Source organism: Mercurialis annua, linkage group LG3 (assembly GCF_937616625.2).
Source record: "Mercurialis annua linkage group LG3, ddMerAnnu1.2, whole genome shotgun sequence".
Lineage (NCBI taxonomy): Eukaryota > Viridiplantae > Streptophyta > Magnoliopsida > Malpighiales > Euphorbiaceae > Mercurialis > Mercurialis annua.
The window spans coordinates 56,904,778-56,930,503 of record NC_065572.1 but is presented as its reverse complement, the minus strand read 5'-3'; the positions used below and the strand labels follow the sequence as shown (position 1 = coordinate 56,930,503).

Sequence of the window (25,726 nt, the reverse complement as noted above, 5' to 3'; positions counted from 1 at the left end):
CAATTTATTCTTTAAACTCTTCTTTTATACGATTTAGTCCATAGCTAAATCAATAAATTCTTTTAATCATAACTTGTACGTATTATCTATATCCGATAAACAATACGAATCCCAATATTAATATTTTCCCGTCAAAACTTATAAATTTCCATTTTTGAGACGTAGTGGCTAAATTACCACTTTAGTCCCTGAACTTCATTTTGGGCTTTCCTTGACATTTTTCCTTTTAATTCCAATTCTAACTTTAGAATTGAAATATAACCTTGATTTCCGCATAACTAATTTCCCAAAACCGACCTACTAAAACTTATTTATCTTAATTTTATCGGATAACTTTCCGATGTCGCCACTCTGGCGACTCAAAATTGGACACGTGGTCCAATTAGCTAATTAATTATTTTGGGGTATTACAGTGAGGCCGCCACCGCCACCACCGTTTGTGCCGCAGGTCCCGTTCCCAAGCCGGTTGAGGAAAGCTCAAGGGACCGAAAAGTTTCATAAGTTCCTTGAGATCTTCAAGAAATTGCAAATCAATCTTAGTTTGGCGGATGCGCTTCGAGAGATGCCACAATATGCCAAGTTCTTGAAGGACATCATTACCAACAAACGAAGTTGGGATAGTGGCGCAACGATTCCCATTCCGGAAGTGTGTAGCTCCATTATTTTGAATGACCTACCGGCTAAGTTGAAGGATCCAGGGAGTTTTTCTATACCTTGTACTATAGGAAATATGAGTTCAATAAATTGCTTATGTGATCTTGGTGCTAGCATTAATCTTATGCCTCTAACTCTTTTCAGGAATTTATGTGGTGATCAAACCGTGAAGAGCACCTCGATGGTACTCCAACTAGCGGATCATTCATTGAAGAGGCCGTATGGGATTGTTGAGGATGTGCTTGTGAAAGTGGATAAGTTCATATTCCCGGTTGATTTTGTTATATTGGACTATGCGGTTGATAAGGAGTTCCCAATGATCTTAGGGCGACCCTTTATGAACACTGGGAGAGCTTTGATTGATGTGCATGGTGGAAAATTGACTTTGCGAATCGACGAAGAAACGGTTGAGTTTGATATGAAGAAGGTCATGAGGAGTACCATCGAGGAGGAGGATTGCATGAGGGTTGATTTGGTTGATGAACTTGTGAGGGATCAACTTGAAGCGAGTATGGAAGTATTCGATCAAGACGGAACAAGAAAATTTGAGCTTCTGAGTTCCCCAGATGAGTGTCTCGATTCGAGACACCCTACTTATGATGGTGTCTCGATTCGAGACACTACAAAGAAGCAAACAGTAGCTTCTGAAGGACTTGTCTCGAATCGAAACAATCCCATAAATAGATTGTCTCGAATCGAGACAAGACAAAAAGGGAGGGAATCACTTTTTTCTGAGATTTCGAAGGTCACGTTCCATTCCAAAGAGTTTGGTGATGAGTCATCCGAAGAAGATGAGCTCGAACAAGAGAATTTGAGCAAGAATGAGGGAGTTACTCCTCCTTCCTCCGTTGTGCCTCCTATTGTGGAAATGAAACCCTTGCCGACACATCTCCGGTACACCTTTGTGGGAGAAAACAACACGCTTCCGATCATCATTTCCAACAAACTATCGGCGGCTCAAGAGAAACAAGTAGTGCAAGTGGTGAAGAGTCATGTGCTAGCCATGGGGTGGCAAATTTCCGACATCCGAGGGATAAGTCCTCAAGTGGTAATGCATAAAATCCACTTGGAAGACGAATCTAAGAAATGTACACAAAGGCAAAGGAGGTTGAACCCGAACATGAAGGAGGTTGTGCACAAGGAAATTGTGAAGCTTCTAGACGCCGGGATTATATATCCGATTTCGGATAGTGGTTGGGTTAGTCCGGTTCAATGCGTGCCTAAGAAGGGAGGAATGACGGTTGTGGAAAACGAAAAGGGGGAACAAATCTCTACAAGAACGGTCACCGGATGGAGAGTTTGTATCGACTACCGGAGATTGAATGCGGAGACTCGCAAGGACCACTATCCCCTACCGTTCATTGATCAAATGCTCGAAAGAGTAGCGGGTCACAAGTATTATTGTTTTCTCGATGGATACTCCGGCTACAACCAAATTTTGATCTTTCCAGACGACCAAGAGAAAACGACATTCACTTGTCCCTACGGTACTTTTGCTTATAGACGGATGCCCTTCAGATTGTGCAATGCTCCCGCGACTTTCCAACGATGTATGACCTCGATCTTCAACGATATGGTAGAAGACATGATGGAGGTATTTATGGATGATTTTTCTGTTTTTGGTGATTCGTTTGATGATTGTTTGGCCAACCTTGAGCGTGTGTTGGCAAGATGTGAGGAGACCAATTTGGTGCTTAATTGGGAGAAATGCCATTTTATGGTTGAAGATGGAATAGTACTTGGGCACAAGATCTCGGAAGCGGGCATTGAGGTTGATAGAGCAAAGACGGAGGTTATTGAGAAATTAGTTGCTCCGGTCACGGTTAAGGGAGTCCGGGCATTCTTGGGCCATGCGGGGTTCTATCGCCGGTTCATCAAGGACTTCTCATCTATTGCACGGCCATTGACAAGTTTGTTAGTGAAGGATGCGCCGTTTGAGTTCACAAAGGAGTGTCACGTTGCTTTTGAGAAACTAAAGGAGGCGCTTGTGACCGCTCCTATTATTACATCTCCGGATTGGACTCTTCCTTTCGAGCTCATGTGTGATGCAAGCGACCAAGCTTTGGGATGTGTGTTGGGACAACGGAAGGACAATCGGGTGCATGTGATCTATTATGCAAGCCGGACAATGGCGGGAGCGCAACTCAATTACACTACCACCGAAAAGGAGATGTTGGCGGTAGTCTTTGCCTTGGATAAATTTCGACAATACTTGCTTGGATCCAAGTGCATCATCTACACCGACCATGCCGCTTTGAAATACCTCTTCACCAAGCAAGATGCCAAGCCAAGACTCATTCGATGGATCCTCCTAATGCAAGAATTCGATATTGAGATTCGGGATAAGAAGGGCACGGAAAATGTGGTAGCGGACCATTTGTCAAGATTTGAGAACCCGGAGCCAATTCCTATCGGTATGGAAATCAACGAGTGGTTTCCGGACGAAACACTTATGGCGATCCGGGAAATGGAAACTCCATGGTATGCCGATATTGCGAATTTTCTCTCATCCAAGGTAATGCCTCCGGATTTGACACACCATCAAAGGAAGAAGTTCCTTTCCGATGCTAAGAGGTTCCTTTGGGATGAGCCTTATTTGTTCAAGGAATGTGGAGACGGCATGTTGAGGCGATGTGTTGCTTTGAAGGAAATGATGCCCATCTTGGAAGCTTGTCATACATCCGATTATGCCGGTCACTACGGAGTGGCAAGGACCGCCGCTAAGGTGTTGGAGAGCGGGTTCTTTTGGCCTACTTTGTTCCGTGACGCTAAGGACTTCGTAAGCCATTGTGATAGATGCCAAAGGGTTGGCAACATCTCTAAACGTGATGAGATGCCATTAACTTCCGTGCAAGAGGTGGAGATCTTCGATGTGTGGGGGATAGACTTCATGGGACCCTTTCCGATGTCACATGGGAATCTTTATATTCTAGTTGGCGTGTGTTATGTTTCGAAATGGGTAGAGGCGGAGGCCTTGCCTACAAATGACGCTAAAGTAGTTTTGAAGTTCCTCAAACGGTTAATGAATAGGTTCGGCACCCCAAGGATTATTATTAGTGACGGTGGGTCATATTTTTGCAGCCGGCAATTTGATGCTTTGATGAAGAGATACAATGTGTACCACCGGGTAGCTACTCCCTACCACCCGCAAACAAGCGGGCAAGTTGAGGTCTCCAACCGGGAGTTGAAGCGGATACTTGAAAAACGGTGAGTGGTACTCGTAAGGATTGGAGTTTGAAGCTTGACGACGCGTTGTGGGCATATCGCACGGCATTCAAAACGCCATTAGGTATGACCCCTTATCGCATTGTGTATGGGAAAGCTTGCCATTTACCCTTGGAATTGGAGCACCGGGCCTATTGGGCGATTAAAAAGTTGAATTTTGATCTCAAGGCGGCGGGGGAAAAACGCTTATTGCAATTGAATGAATTGGAGGAATTCCGGTTCTCGGCATACGAAAATGCGAAGCTCTATAAAGAGAAGACCAAGCGTTGGCATGACGCCCACATTTCCCCCAAAACTTTTGAGGTAGGAGCTTACGTTTTGGTGTACAATTCGCGGTTGAGATTATTTCCGGGCAAGCTTAGGTCCCGATGGAGTGGGCCATATAGGATTCGGAGTGTGGCGAATCATGGTGCCATCGAGTTGGAGAATCAAGAAGGGGAAACGTTCAAGGTCAACGGACACCGTTGCAAGCCTTACTTGGGGGCCTTTGACGGATCAAATTGGGGAGCAATGCTATCTCGACCCCACTACTTGAGTTCACCACGTGACGGTCGAGCTTCGACCTTAAACAAGCGCGCTTGGGAGGCATTCCCAAGAGGTTCGGTTTTATTGCTTTCTCTATTTTTCGCTTGATTGTCATTGTTTGCTTTTCATTTTGTTTTCTTTTTGTTCAAGATAACACGTGGTATGTTCGGTTTTTGGATGTGTAGGAGTCCGGCAAGTCGATTTGTTTCGAAAAAATCTAAGTCCCCCAAGTGAAAAGAGGCGTAGGGTATTTCCTACCCTTGTCTCGAATCGAGACAAGCTACTTAGGAAGCTGTCTCGATTCGAGACAAAGTAGGAAAAACCTACTGCCTCTTCAGTAGGTGTGTCTCGAATCGAGACACTCCTTTTAGGAAGCTGTCTCGATTCGAGACAAGGTCTTTAAAAAGGGAGGACTTGTTTTTTCTCATTGGTTCTTATTTAATTCACATGGATTGATGACGTGGCTCGATCCTAACCCTTCAAGATTCAAATTTGTGACATGGATCAACAAACTCCAACACATCTTGGCCTTTCAATCCATTGCTATGAATTTAGCCATAAAAAGGACTCCATCACTTCATCTTCTCCACCATTTTATTCCAAAAATAGAAAACCTCCATATCCATAAGCTTCTTTCTCTTTCATCTAGCCAAAGCTTCCACCACCCCTAGCCACCACATAGTCCGGCAAAACTAAAAACCGAACCCACTCTCGGACACCCTTTACGCCACTCTAGCCATGTCACGAATTACATGATCAAAGAAGACCGACGCGCAAACTTCAAACCTACCACCACCGGAGGTTGAACCAACGCTAGGGACCTTCCGTTCCAATCGCAAGAAAAGTGCTTCCGGGTCCAATGTTTTCGGGGTTAACACTCCGGGGGCTCTTCGACACCGTTTTGATACGCCTTTTGATATCCGTACCGAGGCGGAAGGGAATTTGTTCAAGACCCTTCAAAAGAAAGGTATTTCCGCTCCATATAAGATTTGTTGGGAGAGCATGAAGAAGTTGGGAATCCATGGGGTTGTAGCACCCTATCTCGCTTGGTTGGATTTCACAAAAATGGAGGCTTCTCCACATGAGTATTGTGAGGATCTTACCTATGAGTTCTTCACCACAATCAAGCCATCACCAACAAGCGAGACAACTATCACTTTCCGGCTAGGAGGGAAAGAGCGGGAATACACATTGGCCAACTTGATTGAAGATTTTTCATTGTGGGATATGGGATTGAAGTTTATGCCGGAAGAATTTGATGACAATTTGGCTTGGAATGGGGCGTCGGGTAAAGCGGTGTTTTATAGCCACAATGCGAAGCTCAATGAAGTGAGGGATATCGGTGCCATAGTCTTGCTCAAGTGGTATGCTCATTCCTATGTCGGGCGCCATGAGTACAACAAGGTAACACGATCGGATTTGCTAATTCTTCGGGTACTCAAGGACCAAACCAACCCGGATGTGCAAGTTAATGTGGGCTACCGATTCATGAAAATTTTGTTAGAAGCTCCGGAAAAGAAGAAGAAACTCGGACATGGTTGGTTTGTGATGCACTTGGCAAGAAAAGACCCCGAATTTGATGAAAGCAATTACAAGTTGTTGCCTCCAAAGATGATCGATGTGGATCATCTCTCGCATGGGGGCTATGCAAGGAAACAACGGGTTGTTGGAAAATACTTGCAAGATCATTGGGAAGACACACATCCCGGCGTTCCTTTCCCTAGAGCGAGTCAGTGTGAGCCAAGAGAAGAGCCCATTCCGAGGCGGCCAAAGGAGCAACCTAGAAGAAAAGACAAGCATATGGCCGGCACTAGTGCCGAAGGTGGAGAAGAATTCGAGGGTGTTTCGGAGGGAGTCCAATGGGAGCAACCGGCTCCTTATGATTTCGAAGCGGCTCATAAGGCATTTGTGGAGGAACAAAGGAAAATGTGGAAGAGGATGGAGTACAAACAAGACCGCACGCATGCTAGGCTAAGGAGGCACGAACAAAAAGTGCAAGAATTCTACAATGCTCAAGGCGGTCCGCGGTTTCCGTCTCCAACTCCATCGCCCGAGCCACCCGAGTTCGATTGAACTCTAAGATTTGCTTTCTCCAACTCTAACTCATGCAATTTTCTGTTTTATTTCATTGCAATGTGGACATGGCATTGAAATAGTGTGAGGAGGGTTGAAAAGTGAATGTGTTAGAGTTGTGTTATCTTTATTGCTTTCTTGTGTTAGGATTGTTTAGTTTATTTTCTTGCAAGCGTTGTTATTTTGATAAGTGTTTAGGTTGTAGTGTTGCCTAGCACTAATCTCTTGTCTTGAGATCATGTTTATGGAAATGAGAATTTATGCAATTTTCGAAAATTTGTCAACAATTAGTATCTCCCGGTTTATGAATGTCTAAATGCTTTTGTTTAGTCTAAGCAATTTATGGTTGATGCTTGCTTAATGAAATGCAATGGAATTAGACATGTGTAATTAGCATTCAAACGAACCTTAAAATGGTGTGATTTTTGGGTATGATCGAGGTACTTGATTCGGATTCATGATATGTGCTTTAAATTGAAAATTTTGTGTCACTTGGAGTATGAGCATATTTTGGCATGAATTCATAGGATTTAAGCATGTGAGCATGACACCATTTTTGCTAATTTTTGAGAGCATTTTGAGCCAAATTAATTATTGTGAGTGTCATTTTGTGCCGGAATTCCTAGAATTTGCTTAGTGTCCATTCGAGATTACATTGTTGAGTGATTAATGATTAGATGAATATGGCAATAGGTGTAACCAATTCTAGAGACCACTTTAAATGCTTACCTTATACCTCTAGATAGCCAAGTTGGGCCTAGACCTTTGTTGATATAACCGTATTCACACACCAATCCCGTCTTCCATTTCCACTCTAAACACCCGAACTTGACTTGAGAACTAGTGTGAGGAGGTTGAGGTAGTAGCTCGAGGAAAAAGAAAAAGATTGAACTTGAACTTATTAGAAAGTTTTATGCCTAGAAAGAAAAATCAAAACAAAGAAAGAATAAAGGAAAAATAAGAAAGAAGAAGAAAATTACAAAAATAGAAAGCAAGAAAAGAAAATGAAGCAAAGGGGCATTAGAATGTAATAAGAGTTCAAAAAGAGTTTAATTGTGCTAAAATTCCAAGCTAACCCAACATGTTGATGTTAATGTATTATCTAGTTCCAAGTCAAGTTTTAGCCTAAATATCAACTTCGACCTACCCCGACCCTTGGCCAAGTTACAACCCCTAAAAAGTCTATATGATAATTGTCGATCACCGAGCTAAGTAGTGGAGCTTAGGACTATGAGCAAACCTATGGGAATTCCGTGTTTTGTGTGCTTCATTTCTTTACCTTAAACATTTGAGTGTGAAAGCGAAATCTTGTGAGAAATATTTGCTAGTGTTTAATGCTTATGAGTGATTGCCATTGTGTTCATTTTTTGAGATTGACCAAATGCTCGCATGTCCCTTAAATGATAGTACTCTCGTGATTGCCGTTGAAAAGATTGTTTAAATTGTTGACTTGTCTTGAGTGCCATCTTCATATGTCTTATCTATTGCATTCTTCATTTGTTTGCATGGAACATGAGTTGTTGACACTAGACGATTGCATTTGCATCTTCATCGATTGGGAGTATTTTTTGTTGACTAGTAGTCAGTTTTTGCTAAGTTCTTGATTCCTAGCTGTTAAGTGAGTCTTGTTCTTACTTGAGGACAAGCAAGAGTTTAGTGTGAGGAGGTTTGATAGGAGTGAAATACTCCTATAATTAGAGTGCTATTTCGTATGCTTTTGTATGTTTTCACCTCGCTTCTCTATAAAAATGTATACCTTATAGCGTGTGTGTATGTTTCAGGGAATCAAGAGCGTTGCGAAGTGTTTTGAGGCCAAAAGAGTGAAGAATCGTCAAAAGCGGAAGTCGAGTGCGAAAGTCGGAAGCAAGCGAAGACTTCTTCCCCATCTCAGAGGGTGTCTCGATTCGAGACACCCAACTTAAAAGCCCATCTCGATTCGAGATGAACTAGAAGAGGGGGCAACAGGTTTTTAAAGGATTGTCTCGAATCGAGACAACTCCTTAAGTTGAATGTCTCGATTCGAGACATGAAGAAAGGAGGAATCTCAGCTTTTTCTCAACACTTGCTCATGGTTTCCTCATTTGGCCAAGCACACTTTTATGAGTTGTCTCCTATTTCCTCATTTGTAAACACTATATAAACCATTTTATCTCCTTTTTAGGTCAAGTGTGATTTGATAGAGAATCATTGTCACCTTCATTATTGTAGCAACAACTTTTCTCTCAATTGATTAGTATTGTTCTTATTGTTCTTCCTAATTGTAGTAAGAAATCATCATAGTTCTTTGTGTTCTTAAAGTTATTTCCAGATTTTGCTATTTTGGGAAAGTTATTCAATACAAGTATCATTTTAATTATTGAAGCTTCATTATCTAGTTCAAGCTTTTAAGATTCATTTATTATTCCAAGGTACTAAATCTTTACTCTATGTTTAATCTTTGTTATTGCTTAATTAATTTTGTTATGATGATGGTTAGTGACTAAACCCTTGTTTAGGGGTTGTTATGATTGCCATGTTGTTTCGATAGGAGGTTAGGGTTAGGGTTTTGGATTGAGTTGGTAGTTGTGCTCCTTGGACCTAGTGCTTAGATTAAATTGATCTCTTAATCTATGATTTGTGATGTTATTAGGAGGGCGAGAGCTAACTAATTAGATTATACCTAAGGGAGTACAAGATTTAATCCTAGATGCACTAGCGTGATTTAGGATTATCTCGGTTGTGAAGTTTGCTTGATTAGTTGACTTGATTAGTTCTATCGAAGTCTATGAGCACGAGAGTGGATTAGACTTCGGTATTGTTAATCAAGATTCGACTCGTTCACTTCCGGCTCGAGAGAGCGGAATTGGTTCCGTAGAATAGCTTGACCCGACCTAATATCCAATTACCTTGACCCGAACCGCCTAGTTATTACTTTGGCATGACTAGCAACCTCTAAGCTTTTACTCTTATTGATTTAAATCTTACGTTAATTAGTGGATTGTTTAGTTGATTGTTTAGTTAAGTAGTATTTTGATTAATAGTTGTTTGTTTGATCGTTTTAATCGCAACCAAAACCTGACTTTCTATTGCTTTCCGAATTGAATTTCACAATCAATTTCCTTCACTTTAAACCTCTAGTCCTTGTGGGTTCGACCTCGACTTGTCGAGTACTACGAGTTGGCTTTTTGCTAACAGGCGGCGCTTTTGAACTCCAAACATGAGCGAAAGGGGATGAAATTACCGAACTAGCAGCTCCTGATTCCTCCTCATTCTGGACAGTCCTCCTCGGTCCACTGTTATCAACTCCATTAACCACATTTCCGCTCCTCAAAACCCGATCAGCTGCACCATTTTCAAACTCAGCAGCAGTTGTGTATAAATGCCCATAAACAGCCTCAACAACACCCAATCTTACCAACAAACCCCGACCATCAACAGCACCAAGATTAACAGCTTCAACTCCTTCCCTTCCCTCTACAGCATTGGTGATTTCCCTTGTTGAAGCAGCCTGGTTCACGTGACGAGAAGCAGAAGCAGAATGTGTATCAGAATTCCCATTACCACCAGCAGCTAGCATGCGACAGAATGAAGCTGCTGTGAATATTTTCGACTTAAAGTTCCAACCACTTTTATCTACGTGACCTGGACAAGGAATTAGCATATTGAAAACAACAAGGAAATCGTTAAGCCATGATAATTCGGAGCCTCTCAAACGACGACGACATCTCCATTCGACTCTCCAAACAACACTTATAGCAACTTGTTTTTGATTCGAGAGTTTAAATAACCGAGGAAACAATAAGTTAGCCGGACCATTCCCCATCCAATTGTCATTCCATAGAGAAATAGAATTTCCTTCACCAATATTATAAACCAAATTGCCAATGAAAACTCCCCAAACATGTTTATTATTGCAACAAGATTTTTTAATACCTTTCCAAATAAAAGACATTTTTTTGACATCTCCATTCAGCAAAAAATCCCATCCATCAATACAAGAACAACTAGAAACGATATTTAAACCAAAGAGATGGTCCATTGTTAATTCTAATTTTCCAAATCCATTTAAACAGCAGACTCTGATTCCTGACTTTAAGATTATGAATACCCAGACCTCCCTCCTTAAAACTTTGACAAATGACTTTCTAAGAGACTTTCCTCAAAGCACGAGACGAAATATCACCCTTCCAGAGGAACCGTATTATATACGACTCCAATTGTTGTTGAACCACGGCAGGCATACTGAAAAGAGACATAAAATAAACCGGAATACTGAAAAGAACCGACTTGATGAGCATTAACCTTCCTGCAGGAGAAAATAAGGAACCCTTCTAGAGAGCCAGCCGTGACTTAAAACGTTCCACCATAAAAATCCCAGGAACCAATAGAGCGCTTTTAATTTGAAAGAGGTAAACCAAGGTACTTGATTGGCAACTTCTCCACTTTACAACCAACCACCTGCGCTGCATCTAACAAGTCCATCTCATCGACATTAACTCCCATAACTGAGCTTTTATGATAATTAATGTTCAATCCCGATATCAACTCAAAACAACGAAGAATCCAAATCAAGTTACTAAGCTGCCCCGTGTCATAAGGTAGATACAAAATTGTGTCATCCGCAAATTGAAGTAACGAGATAGGATCATGCTCAGCTGAGAACCGAAACCCATTGGTAAATCCTAACTCTCCAGACCTGTCAAGAATGCGTTTAAGCCCCTCTACAACAATAAGGAATAGATATGGCGAAATTGGATCCCCCTGGCGCACCCCCCTCTTCAGCTTAATCGGATCAGAAGGACTACCATTAACAAGCACCGATGTAGTCGCAGAAGATAAACAACAAGATATCCACTCAACCCACTTGATCGGAAAATTCATACATCGCATAACCGAGAAAAGATACTCCCAATCTATATTGTCAAAAGCCTTATGAAAATCAAGCTTTAAGACAAGTAACTTCTCCTTTCTCCTGGTCGCCACATGGATTAATTCATTTGCTATCATTGAACATTCCAAAATACTTCTCCCTTTTAGGAATGCATGTTGATTCTCAAAAATCACACTCGAAAGCAAAGGCGCTAATCTCCGAGCTAGCACTTTAGATAACAGCTTAAAAAGGCCATGGATTAGACTGATAGGACGATAATCCTTGATGTTCGACGAACCCGCCACCTTAGGAACCAGAACCAAAAAAGAAGAATTAATACCTTTGGGAAGAGTATTAAATCTGTGAAAATTCAAGAAAAGTTCCATAATATCGTTCTTCATCACATGACATGCTCTCCGATAAAAGAAAAAGTTAAAACCATCCAGATCGGGCGCTTTCTTTTCTCCGCACGACGAAACAGCAGTTAAGATTTCAATCTCTTCAAAAGGCTTCACCAATAAATCTGCCTGGACATCATTAATCTGCAATTAATCAAGTCTAGAAATGTCAAATCTGACACCTTCGTGCCGACTATACAATTTGGTATAAAACTGCCTAATGTAGAGTCTGATGTCTTTTGGCTCAGAAAAGGCAGTTCCATCCACTGCGATAGAGGAAATATAATTATTCCTGTAGTGAGCTGAAGCTATGTCATGGAAAAACCTTGTATTTTTGTCTCCCTCCAAGTTCTATTTCATCCGCGATTTCTGAAGCCAAAGAGATTCCACCCTTTTTTCAGCTTCCCATAATCCTGCATTTAAGTTGGTAATTTCTGCTCTTTCTTCTTCCGACCATAACCTCGATTCTGTAGCTAATTCTTTAGTTAGAATCATCTCTGAGAGTTCCCGAATTTTCTGATTTTGATCCCCAAAAACCTCTACGTTCCATACTCTGATCTCACTCCAAAAGTCGCGAAGACGTTGAATCAGGTTGTTTGATTCTCTACAAACCGAACCCCAACTTTCCTCTACAAAGCTGTCATTATGGCCCCACCAAGCATCCAGTGACTGAAACGGCTTAGGACCCCAATCAAAACTCGTCTCTGATCGAAAACAAATCGGAACATGATCTGACTGCTCATTAGGTAATGCTGTCAAAGCCATGGCTGGCCAAGTAGTACCTGCAGAAGCTGAAACCAAACACCTGATCCAGCAATTCTGATCTGTTAACAAAATCCTTGAGAGCCAGCATAAAAGGTGTGAATCCGTTACCATTGAGTCTTTCCTCTAGAACCATCATTTCATTAAAATCCCCACTAATGAATATATTTCCCACAAATCCGAGAAGAAGACTAAGTTCATTCCAAAGCAGCAATCTCTCTGAAGCTAAGTTATGAGCATAAATAAGAATGTGATGACAGCAGGTAAAATTGTATACAAAATCCATACACATCCATCTAGAACCTTTCGAAATAGAAACATTTGGCAATAAAACATTATTCCAAATCAAAAATAATCCACCTGAAGCACCACAAGATGGAATCCAATCAAAACCAAAATCAGGTTAGGCCATAATTTCATAACTTGAAAAACATCAACCATCTCCTTTTTGATTCAATCAAGCCAATAAAAAATAATTTATGAGTAGAAACCGTCTTTCGAATAAAATTTTGTTTCCTAATATTCAAAAGCCCGCCTCTACAATTCCAAGAAACAAAAGAAAGTGGCATCGACATAGAAAATTAAAAACCTTGAGGTGATGCAGCTCATACATTCTGCTCATTCCCATAAATATTTTTTGCCAATTCCCTCAATATTGCCATTTTATTTTCTATCTTGAAAATGCCTAAGTCGTGCCCAAACCTCCATGTTTTGCTGACTTCATCTTTCAGCGTCGGCGTTACTGATTCTTCCCTTCCCAAACTTCCTAGCCTGTTCACATTTTCTATGGCCCCATCAGATATCACATTGTCCTCCTCTAACTGCATACTTGAGCATGAGTGAATAATACTCAGATAATCAATTTTTTTAACAGGTTTGCGCCCTAACGTCATGTGCACAGTATTCTGCTCCATCTCTAATTCCTGAACTGTTCCATCTAATAAAATTGAATTTGCTGAATTTTCTGCTGTAGGTTCAAATGCTGTTGAAACTGTCGTTGCCTCCTGGATCAATGAATGTCGCTGCTGTAAATTCCGTGAGTCATGTTCCTACTGCTTGGAACTACTAACTGTCACCGCTGCATCGTTCCCTAGTAACTGACTCTGCTGCAAATCTTGTGTACCCTTTTCATGTTGCTGAGAACATGAATTGTTTAACTGAAAAAATTGGTTATCAGCTAAACCAAAGCTCAAAGCTGCAGAATCCTTCTCATAAAAACCATTATTGCAGTTATGGGAATGAATCTCTTCCCCACTGTTTATCCCCAAGTTTGAAGTTAAAAATAAGGGAGACTTGACAACGTCCTTTGATATAGATAACTTCTCTGCATTAACAGTTTTCACCGTAGGCATCTCTCTGTCCATAGAAACAAACTCCACTGGCAACATCGATTCAGTCGCATAGACCGTAAAGCTTTTTTTTCCAAACTTCACTTATATCGAATGATTAATCGAATAACACAAGCTTGAGACTAGCACCAATCCCATATCCATATGGTTTCTATCATACACATCCTAGTGAACGAGAACTGTTTCTCCTATCAAGTTGCCAATTTCCATAAAGACTTCTGGGGACCATTGTGAAATTGGAATACCCGAAATTGAAACTCAGACCAAACCATAAACGCTTGATTAAAATCTTCCACCCAATCAAAGTATTGAAAGAATTCCAGCATTGATGGTCCAACATTCACTAAAAAAACCTCAGCGATAAACAACGATCCAAAAGTAATAAGAACTGAGTTCCCTCCAAGCAAAGCCAGGTTTTCGAACTGAATATTATGGTCCATGAGATACCGCTTCATCTTCAGTATCATTGAGATGTCAGAAACCCTAGCAGCAATAGACCTATGAACCCATTCGTTTTCCGTCGAAACAATCTCCTTTGGAATAGAGACGTGCATGTCCTTTGCTAGTATGCTTTCTCTAATCAATCCATCTTCTGTCTGTGTTGGATTTCCTGAAATAACATGCTTGTAGGAACGATTATCCCTCAGATCAGGCGAAGCAATGATTCTAGCTGGCGCCGGCTCAATTTCATGGATTTCTTCTATGGAAATTTAGACAAGTAAGCTCTAAGTCTAAACTTCCCAATTGAAACAATATTCAGTTGATCAATAATCCATGAAACAGACTTGTTCGAATCAGGTCTTAAGAATCCAAAACTGACGTTCCGTTTGGTTAGTTTCGTCGCCAATGAAACCCTACCAATCACACCATATTGAGCAAAAACCTTCTCAAGGTCATAGTACCTCCAAGTTCGAGGGAAATTCTCGAAATAAATCACCACCGGGCTGTTCAGAGTTTCCACCACATCGTTGCTACTCTTTCCCACGTAAAAATCTGCAGTTTGCCTGGTTGATCTAATGGCCGGAGCATGATTTCCAAGGGAAATAGGGTTAGGTTTTTTGGGACTTCTTGTCATCGCGTTGTTCATAGTAATGACCCTTTTTACTATATAATTATTACCTGATAAAGAGACTAGTAACCCTCAATTTATTATAATATTTTTTCTTACAATTTTAATTCTTTCATAACCATCAACCATCTCAATGATGTCATCTTCTATTGTTAGTGATGATGTTTAGAGAACCTGTTTTTTTAGTTTTCAATGTAAAACTGGTTATATTTGTTGTTGAAACTGTTATAATTCATTAACAGTTAAAATTCACTAAAAATAATTCAAATTATTGGAGAAAGTTTTAGGTAGACTCAGTACACCACGTAATTCGTATACTAAGCCTATCACATAATGACATGTCATTAAAATGATGGCAATCTTATAATATTACTATTCAAATGTGTAAATAAGTAATAAACGAATTTACAAGATTACCATCATTTTAATGACGTGTCATTATGTGATAGAATCAGTCTATGGATGACGTAGTAGATTGAGTCTATCTAAGAATTTCTCCAAATTACTGATTAAAGATTAAAGAATCTAAATAGGGAGAAAACATGCCAGGAATGGCAGTCATTATATCAATGTATCGCAAACCTTCCATCTAGCATTTCTTCTAGCATATTTTATTGGTTACCAACACCATTTACAGTTGTTGATAAAATGTTGATTATGAATAATGATGCCGATGTAGCTGAAAAAATGCAGCGCCGATGTCGCTATTGCCGTTGGATAACACATAATCATTAATGGTCTATTATTTTGTTAGACACTACTAAAAAACAATCGATTAGCGACGAATTTCAAATCCGTCACTAAAATCTTTTTAGCGACAGATTTAGCGACATGTTTTAAATCCGTCGTTAAATCCTAAATAAAAATGGCCGATTCATCCCGCCCTTTTTAGCACTGATTGAAAATACAAACATACAATTTGAACGAAACCCAAATCATTGAAAACCAAAATTAAAAGAAAAAAAATCAAATCTGTATTTCCTTGTTCTCTTTTTCTTCTTCATACATGTTCGGATTTGAAACTGAATTCGTTACCAGATAAAGAGATGGTAGGTCGATAGGAAGGTGACAGGTGGTAGCGGTGGTGGTGAAGGAGTAAACAGTATTGCAAGGGATAACCGCTTATTAAGTGACCACACAATTTCATCATCAAATTATTTGATGATGACCTCTATCGCAAGTTACCCTCTGTAGCCAATGTCATGGCCAGATTCATCGTAGTCACCGTTCGTTGCTGTTGATCTTTTAAGATCCATTGTTGACTAGTTGACTGTTGACTTTTGCTGACTTTATATGATTTTTAGGTGATTTTCTTCGTACATTACTAACTGTTAAAAATCCACCAAAAGTCCACCGACGGTTGGTCTCCGATAGTCAAAAAAATTAAAAGTGTTGTATTTTCGTAAATATTTTTTTGGATATTTTTTTTTAATTTTTTTTTCATGTCATTATTTATAAAACTTTATATAATAAAAACTCTGGAAAAAAGATGGAAATAGTATATAAGCTATATTTTTACTTTTCTAAATAATTTTTTTTTAAATTGTAAGGAAAATAAAATCTCCAGTGAAAACATATTTTGATATTCACAATGAAAATAAAACTCTAGTTGAAATATATTTTTAATATTTTTTTTATAATTTATTAAATTTTAGTTGTATTTTTAAAATTTTAGAATATCATTATTTTAGTTTCATAAGTGTAAATTTTCATATGGCTTGAAGATTAGCCACATGCAAACATTGAAATATACATCATACATGGTATCATATGTTTTCACATTCTATATTTTGATTTTTCCTAATGTCAAAGGAAAAATAAACTTTTCTTAGCCTTAATTTCGAAAAAGTTATTAGGTTGGGACGGCTTGTTGCTGCTTTTGCCAAACGGCAGTGCTAGAAGCCAGTTTGATTTTTCTTTTCCATTAAATTTTTCAAAACCTATTTCTATGTTTTGTCGGTGTAGAAAACAAAGTAGCTTATTATTTTCATTATTTTAATGATACTTAAATACATTTATATAATTTCACAAAATAATGAATTATTAGACATCAATTGTTGACGTTATCTTCTCTAGCTTTAAGAATAAAAGTTTCTTGTTGAATATTCTCCACCTAATTATGAGAATTTATATAAAAGTCAAATATAACTGAACAAGTAGGATATGAAAAAAATCTACATTCAATGCAGCTACTTAATAAAGAAAAATGAGAAACCGATTACTAATATTTGATAATGATAATAATTATGAATCATGGTATTTCAAATAAAAATAAATAATTTCTATTAATTATAAAGATTTATTACATTTTTTGGAGTGTAACTCATCTTTAACTTCTTCCCTATATAAATATACAAATCCTCCACAAACCTCACAAATCATTTCTTTCCCATACGACAATGGCAGAAAAACCCATAATCAATCTTTTTTGTTTGTCTGTCCTTTTCTTGAATCTCTCCTTATCTTGTTGTGCTGCTCAATCAGATGATTCAGTTTACGCTTCATTTCTTAAATGTTTGCAGAACAATACAACCCCACAAGACCAAATCTCATCCATTGTCTTCACCAAGACAAACGCATCATACTCATCTGTTCTTCGTGCATACATCAGAAATGCACGAATGAACAGGACTGCAACTCCAAAGCCAACGATCATCGTAACTCCGAAACAGATATCCCACGTTCAAGCCGCGGTTATCTGCGCGAAAAAAATTGGTTACCAGCTTAAAATTCGAAGCGGCGGCCATGATTACGAAGGGATTTCATATGTTTCAGAGGTTCCTTTCTTTGTTCTTGACTTGTTCAATCTTCGATCTGTTCAAGTCGACATGAAAACCGAGTCTGCCTGGATTCAATCCGGCGCTACACTCGGTGAGGTTTATTATGAAATATGGAAAAACAGTAAGTTGCATGGTTTTCCGGCCGGTGTTTGCCCTACTGTGGGCGTTGGTGGGCACTTGAGCGGCGGTGGGTACGGAAATATGCTTAGGAAATACGGGTTGGCTGTTGATAACACTGTTGATGCTCAAATTGTTGATGTTAATGGAAAGCTTTTGGATAGGAAAGCAATGGGTGAGGATTTATTTTGGGCCATTAATGGCGGCGGTGGCGGTAGTTTCGGTGTCGTAATTTCTTACAAGATAAAACTCGTTCCTGTTCCTGAAACAGTTACTATTTTCAGAACAGAATATTACATTGAAGATAATGCCACTGAAATTACTGCTAAATGGCAGTTAGTTGCTCCGAAAATAGATAACGGTCTTTTTATGAGGATATTAGTGCAGCCAGTAACAAGAAATAAGAAAAAGACCGTTAGAGTTTCTATTGTGAGTTTATATTTAGGCAATTCTGATACTCTCGTGAGTCTATTAGGTAAACAATTTCCTGAAATGGGATTAAAGAAGCAGAATTGTACAGAAATGAGTTGGGTTCAGTCTGTACTTTGGTGGGCTAATTTCGACATGGGAACATCACCGGATGTTTTGCTCGACAGGAATTTGGATTCGGCCAATTTCTTGAAAAGAAAATCAGATTATGTCCAAAAACCAATTAATCAAAACGGAATATCTTTAATTTTCAAGAAAATGATGGAACTGGGTAAGATCGGATTAGTTTTCAACCCGTACGGTGGAAGAATGGACGAAATTGCGTCCACGGCGGTTCCATTCCCTCACCGTGCCGGAAACCTATTCAAGATTCAGTACTCCATCAACTGGAACGAGCCCGGAGCTGATCTCGAGACAGAATATTTGTCTCAGGCGAGGAAATTATACAGTTTCATGACTCCTTATGTGTCCAAAAATCCACGAGGCTCGTTCTTGAATTACAGAGATCTTGATATTGGTGTTGCTGACGCTAAATATAGCTATGAACAGAGTAGCATTTACGGTCGGAAGTATTTTGGTGCAAATTTTGATAGATTGGTGAAAGTGAAGAGTGTTGTTGATCCTGATAATTTCTTCAGAAATGAACAGAGTATTCCTGTTCTTTCCAGTTAGTGATTTTGTTGGTTTATTGCTATTCTTAACCAATAATATTTTGGTGGTGTATTTTCATTAACAATAGGACACACTTAATTATCATTTTGTAATTTTAATAATTTTGTGATTTATACTATTTTCTCCAATTTAATTAAAATATTATTAGTCCATTATTACTATGAGTATTATTTTTTGGATATTTATTTTCTGAGTTTCTTTTAATGTACTAATTTTTTTTTTATGCTTGCATGATATTTGATCTATAGTTTATTGGCTTACATTCCATCGTTATAGTCAATCTCATAATTGCAACTATTATAGTAGCTTGGTTGAAGTAAATTAATTTTTATGAGGGGGATAACATTCTATGAATGCATATAATATATTTTTTTATGTTATAATTTTTTTTACCAATGAATTGCAAGTCGTGGGTTCAATTCCTTTCACAAGCGTTCTTTACCTCTCCAAGTATATATATAAAAAATTATGTTGTAAATTTTATAATTCAAAATTAATAGAATTTTTATGAAAACGGTTGCATCCAATTTAATAAAAAAAAAAGTATAAAAACTAAGGAAAAGAAAATATACAATTTATTTATTTTTTAATTCGACTAATATTAAATTACTTTCATATAAATAATCTTTACAATTGAAATATAATAAAAAGTTGGTCTAATCACTCAAAAATATTTTATCTTTTTTTTTTTGCTTATGCCCTCATTTTCTAAAATCTTCAACTTCAGTTTATTTTTCAATTTTCACTTTCAATTGTAACCATTTGTTTAAATTGAGGTGAAAAATTCAAATAAACCTCTTATAATTTTAAAATTAATTATGATAAAAATGCAAAGGGAATAATATAAAATATTATAAATAAAATAAAATTGAATTTCTTTCACTCCAATTTGAATAAGTGACTATAATTGAAAGTAAAAATAAAAAAATGAGCTACAATAAATATTTTTGAAAAACGAGGTCACAAAAGAATAAAAAAAAATAAAATATTTTTAGATGATTAAAAATAAAAAGTTTGTGAGAGTAGTCTATGAAGAATCCAAGTGGTGATAAAAAAATGTTAGAACTATAAAATCCTGAAATCGATATAATTTATATTATTATTATTTTCAATAAAGTAATAGAGTTTCTTTTTACATATTTGGCAATGTTTTGAAAACCGGACCGGAACGGCCGGTCGGACCGGATTAACCGGAAACCGGCTGCTTGTCCGGTCCGGTTTCTGATGAAAATCGTCTTTTATAAAAATCGGTCAAAATCGGTCAAAAACCGGATTTAACCGGAAAAATCCGGTTTTTCATAAAAACCGGACAAATCCGGTTTTCAGAAAATTAGCCAAAAAGATACTTTTTTGATAAAAATTGCATGTGTGATCCCCTACCTATGTGTCTTTTTATTTCTCTCTCATTATTAGGGGTGAGCAAAAACCGAACCACTCCGTAAAACCGAACCGAACCGAGTCAAAACAAATTGCGGAGTGGTTAAATCGGTTATAGCGATGTGGTTTGGTTTCAGATTCTGGGTTTATGCGGTTTTCGGTTATGATTTGGTTTCAGGGCTCGGTTAACCGAACCGAAAAACCGAGGAAGCAAAACGACGTCGTTTTGTTTTAGGTATAGGGGTAGTATAAATACTCTCCTTAAAAATTTCTTAACCCTAAATCACTCGACCTCACCGACACTGAAACACTCAAACCCTAACGCTCTCTCCTCTCGACTCTCTGTTCGCTACTCTCTCTAATCAAAGAAAACCTAAATGTTATCCTCTCTCAGCCTCTTATTACCTTCTGTTCTTCTCTCTAATGGATTTATTGTCTGATAAACGTTGTGTGTTGTGAAACCCTAAATGTTAAACTGAGATAAACCATCGTTTCTCTCTAGTACAGCAAAGTGAAACCCTAATTCACTCTGATGTTTAATAGATGAAATCTCTGGTGATTTTGTGAAGAAATACTCGACCTTAAAGGTAAACAATGTCTGATTTAGAGTTATTTTAATTTTTTTATTAATATTGGGTTTAATCTATTGAATCTAACCTTTTTTCTTGTTTTATTGTTTATTGTTACAGATCTTGTATTTCTTACCAAAAAGACCAGATTAATAGGTATGTATATGAGTATATCTCGGTTGCTTATTTGTTTATTATGATAAAACCCATAGTTTATGGGTTTTATCAGTCTGGTACTGCAATGGTTTATCTCAGTTTGCTAATTTGCTTCTTCTCTTCTGTTTTTTCTTTCATGTACAACTTGTCAAAGCTTGTTTGGCAAAAGGACCTGTGTGGAAGCTTTGAAAGGATTATATTAAGGTAATATGACTTTTACTAAGGCTGGATCATCTCTTTATTGGTCGGATTTTATTTCTGTGATTTCAATTTTGTGGTGGAAGCTTAAGCTTAATATTCTGTAATCTGTAGTGATGTTTGAGTTTTGTCTGTACATTTCTTCATGGTTGGCTATCTGAGTTTTTTTTGTCCTTGTCTTTATTTATGTAGATGGAACCTGAAATGGTGGTTCACCAAACAGATAGCCAACTTGAGCCTACAATTGGCCAAGAAGGACCTGATGTGGAAGCTATACCTGACCCTGTTTGTGCTGGCCAGAATGCAAATGCTAATGTGGAAGCTATACCAAAAAAAAGAAAGGAGTCACAACAGAGATCAGTGGTATGGGACCATTTTGATTCCATTAAAGATTCAAATGGTGTTACTTTGCAAGCTAAATGTAAGTACTGTGCTCGTATCTATAACTGCCATGCCAAAAAAAATGCCACATCTACTTTGAGGAGTCATATGCTTAGATGTAGTAAACACCCACACACTGTAGAAACTAGGCAAGCTCTGCTATCTTTTCAGCCTGTTGTGAATGCTGGTTGTGTTGCTGGTCCTGAAATGTTTAATGTTGCTTCATGGAAATTTGATCAGGATGTTGTTAGACAAGCTGTTGCATATATGATAATAGTTGATGAATTGCCCTTTAAGTTTGTTGAAAAACAGGGTTTTAGAAGGTTAATGAGTGTAGCTTGTCCAATGTTTAAGATCCCTTCCAGATTTACTGTGAATAGAGACTGTTATGGCTTGTTTATTGAGGAGAAATTGAAATTGAAAAACATTCTAAAAACAAGTACACAAAGAGTCAGTTTAACTAGTGACTCATGGACATCTAACCAAAGACTGAATTATATGTGTGTAACTGCTCATTACATAGACAATGATTGGAAGCTTAATAAAAAAATCATATCATTTGTCCCTTGTTCTAAGCATAAAGGTGAGCATTTGGCTAAGGCATTAGAAACCTGTTTGCAAGAGTGGGGGCTTAAAAATATATTCTCTGTGACCCTTGATAATGCTGAGAACAATACTGCTGCTATGTCCTTTTTTATGAAAAAAATGATAAGTTGGGGTGGTACTACTATTAGATGTAAGCATGCACACATGAGATGTATTGCTCACATTCTGAATCTGGTTGTTTCTGATGGTTTAAAAGAGTCTGGTACTTCATTTGAAAAAGTTAGGAGGGCAGTTAGATACATTAAGAATTCACCACTTAGGTTGAGTAAATTTAAAGAATGCAAAGAGTCCACTGAAACTGTTTGTAAGCGTTCTTTGTGTCTTGATGTACCAACTAGGTGGAATTCAACATACCTTATGTTGAGTACTGCTTTACTATATCAGAAAGTGTTTGAAGAGTATGAGATGTGGAGTCCAGTTTTAAGAAAGACTTAGGTGATGATGTGCCTAGTGTTAGTGATTGGGAAAATGTGAGGGAGTTGTGTGGTATGTTAGAATGCTTTTATAAAATGACATTGAGAATTTCTGGTTCTCTTTATGTGACTTCTAACAACCATTTAAATGAGATATCTGATTTGTGTACAATTCTCCAAGATTGGATTGCTTCTAGTGATGTGTCATTAAGGTTAATGGGAACTAAAATGAAAGCAAAATTTGACAAGTATTGGGGTGATCCAGTAATTATGAACAAAGTCATATTCTTTGCTAACATTTTAGATCCTAGGGATAGAATTGTGTACATGGAGTATACCTTGACTCAGATGTATGGTTCTCATAATGGGAAATTCTTGTTTACTTGTGTGATGGATGACTTGGTTGAGCTGTTCAATGACTATGATCTGCAATATAAGAAAGAATTGGAAGTTGCTGGGCAGAGTGCCTCATCTGAAATTCTTGGCCAATTCTCTCAAGCCAATTCTGTGTTAAAGGAGAGGTTTATGCAGCAAATGTTGGAGACTGGTGGTGTGGGTGGAAGCAAGAAATCAGAACTGGATGTCTATTTAAGTGAGCCAGTAGTTCCTAATGATGGGAACTTTGATATTCTGAAATGGTGGAAGTACAATTCTCAGAGGTTCCCAGTCCTCTCTAGAATGGCCCGAGATATACTTGCAGTGCCAGTCTCCACAGTTGCTTCAGAGTCTGCTTTTAGCACTGGTGGAAGAGTGCTTGATGACTTTAGGAGCTGTCTAACTCCTAAGATTGTGGAGGCCTTAATTTGCAGTCAAGATTGGCTAAGAGATCCATCAAAGCCTGTTTCTGTTGAGCAGACTTTGAAAGAGTTGGAGGAGCTGGAAGAAGGTAATTTTTCTACTTAATTTGTTTTATTTTTGTTCTTTTAATTATAATGTTTGCTGACTTGTTTATGTTGTTTATTTTGCAGGTTTTCAAGATCCAGCAAATCCTAAAAATGATTAACAGTTTGTCTTTAACTGTTTGATCTTTTTTATCATTTCTTGCTGCATCATGATTTCCTAATCAGTGGAAGCTTTTGCTCCTTTTGGCATATCTGATATACTTACTGCATTTCTGTTCTTGCCTTGCTGCATCATTAATTATCTGTTCTTGCCTTGCTTGCTATAATGATATGTTGGCTTAGACATTGTAGAGATCTTGGTTGGTACTTGGTATGATGCTTCTGTTATGATTTGCTTTGATTTCTCTGTCTGTTTTATGCTAATAGCTATGATGATGCTTCCACATTTAAGTTACAATACTATAGGTTGTAAACTGTTGAGGCATTTGATATTTGCCACCTTTTTATGATCTTTTTTTTTTTTTTTTTGGTAAGCCCATCCGGTTTCCAAGGCTTCGCCCTGACTAATCCGGATCCGACCCGTGTCGCGCACCTGGCATGGTGGGTGAGTCTTCCAGTGGGAATTTTCTGCATTCACAAGGACTCGAACCCGAGACCTTGCTTAAGCGATACCAAGCCGCTTACCACTTGGACCAACTCCCATTGGTACCTTTTTATGATCTTTAGTGTTCCTACTTGATACACTTTTAACATCTGAGCTTTATTAGCAATAGACATTGATGAGGTCTGTTAAATGCAGTGACTGCAAATTGTAGTTGTTGCATATTGTGTTTGATTTCTCTGTCTTGAGCTAATTTATCATTTCCTTTGGCAATGATGAAGCTTCCACTTTAAGTCTAGAATTGCTCCTCTTTTGGTTGTGTGACATAAGTTATTTGTTGCCTTCAAAAAAGTGAGTTTATTTGGTGACTTAAAATCTATGAAAGCTGAGCCAAATTTTTATTATTTAACCAGTTAGTACTCCATTTTGAGTCAATATTTTCTTCTTACTACACATTGATTGCTTTTTTTGGTTACTTTGTTTTGCAGCTGCATTATTTTTGCTTTTGGGGAACTAATGGTGTAGAGTAAACTATGGAAGCTGCAATTTTTGTACACTGAAGTTTGAAGATTTGTATATTTAAGTCTAATAAGGCAATTTGTAATATATGCCTTAGATTAGTTCCATTTTTTGTACAACTTTTATAAGTTGTTAATTGGCCTGTAAATTTTATTAAAACACAGGTCTTTAAATTTGTTATAGGGCTGTAAATTTATAGGCCCTTCTATTTTTTGTGTAATGGGCCTTTTAAATGCAGTTTGGGCCTTTTATATATGTAAAATTTTAAGTTTTAATTTTAAATTTTTCTTTATTTATTTTAATATGAGAACCGACCGATCCAAACCGAAGAAAACCGAAAATTCGGTGAACCGAACCGAAATAACCGCGACCCGAAGTAGGGTGGTTTGGTTTTTCATTTTATAGGAGTGGTTTGGTTCGGTTTCAGCATTTTGGACACCGAACCGAACCGAACCGAGCTCACCCCTACTCATTATTTCTCTCACCCATGTGCACTTTTTTCTCTCTCATATTAATTATGACTCTTACACAAATTATTTTCTCTCTCTCACATGTCATTTTCAACTTTAATAAAATAATATTTTCACTCAAATAAATAATTATACTCTCTCTAATATTACTATTATACATAAAAAAATTATATTTATAATCATATATTTTATTTATAAAATGTCATATTATATTTTTTAAATTTAATAATTATTAATTATTAAACTTAAAAATTTATATATTTATATATTTTTTTTTCTATATAAAAAAAATTCTTTTATATACTTATTTATGATTATAATTTTATACAATAAATTACTTTTAAATTTTAAAATAAAAATATGATGACATGTTAAATTAAAAGGTTTTTTCTTTCACATACAATATTATTATTCTATATACACTTAAATGTTACTCAATTATAAATGTATTTCACGTATTTAGTAAATAATTGTCTAATTTTGATAACAATTTTTATTAAAATTAAAATTTAGTTTTTCCATTTAGAGTAAGTATTTTATATATTTTTAAATATTGATTATTTATAATTATATTTTATATAGTAAAATTTGAAAATTATTTATTTAAATATTTAATCATATTTTTTAATTTATAATACATGTATTTTTAATTTAAATAATTTATATTTATTATAATTAAAAAAATCCGGTTG

The 25,726-nt window shown here is 37.4% G+C and overlaps 1 protein-coding gene across 1 annotated transcript; it reads left to right on the top strand.

Annotated features, from left to right (window-relative positions):
* Positions 1-17,250: 17,250 nt before the first annotated feature.
* On the top strand, positions 17,251-19,057 carry LOC126674854 (berberine bridge enzyme-like 21). The gene has a single exon (XM_050369381.2). The coding sequence runs from the start codon at positions 17,304-17,306 to the stop codon at positions 18,900-18,902; it is 1,599 nt and encodes a 532-aa protein (XP_050225338.1). The 5' UTR covers positions 17,251-17,303; the 3' UTR covers positions 18,903-19,057.
* The last annotated feature ends 6,669 nt before the right edge of the window (positions 19,058-25,726 follow it).

Bases quoted from the DNA above. Each gene is read 5' to 3' on its own strand.
- LOC126674854 (XM_050369381.2), top strand. From the start codon at position 17,304: ATGGCAGAAAAACCCATAATCAATCTTTTTTGTTTGTCTGTCCTTTTC.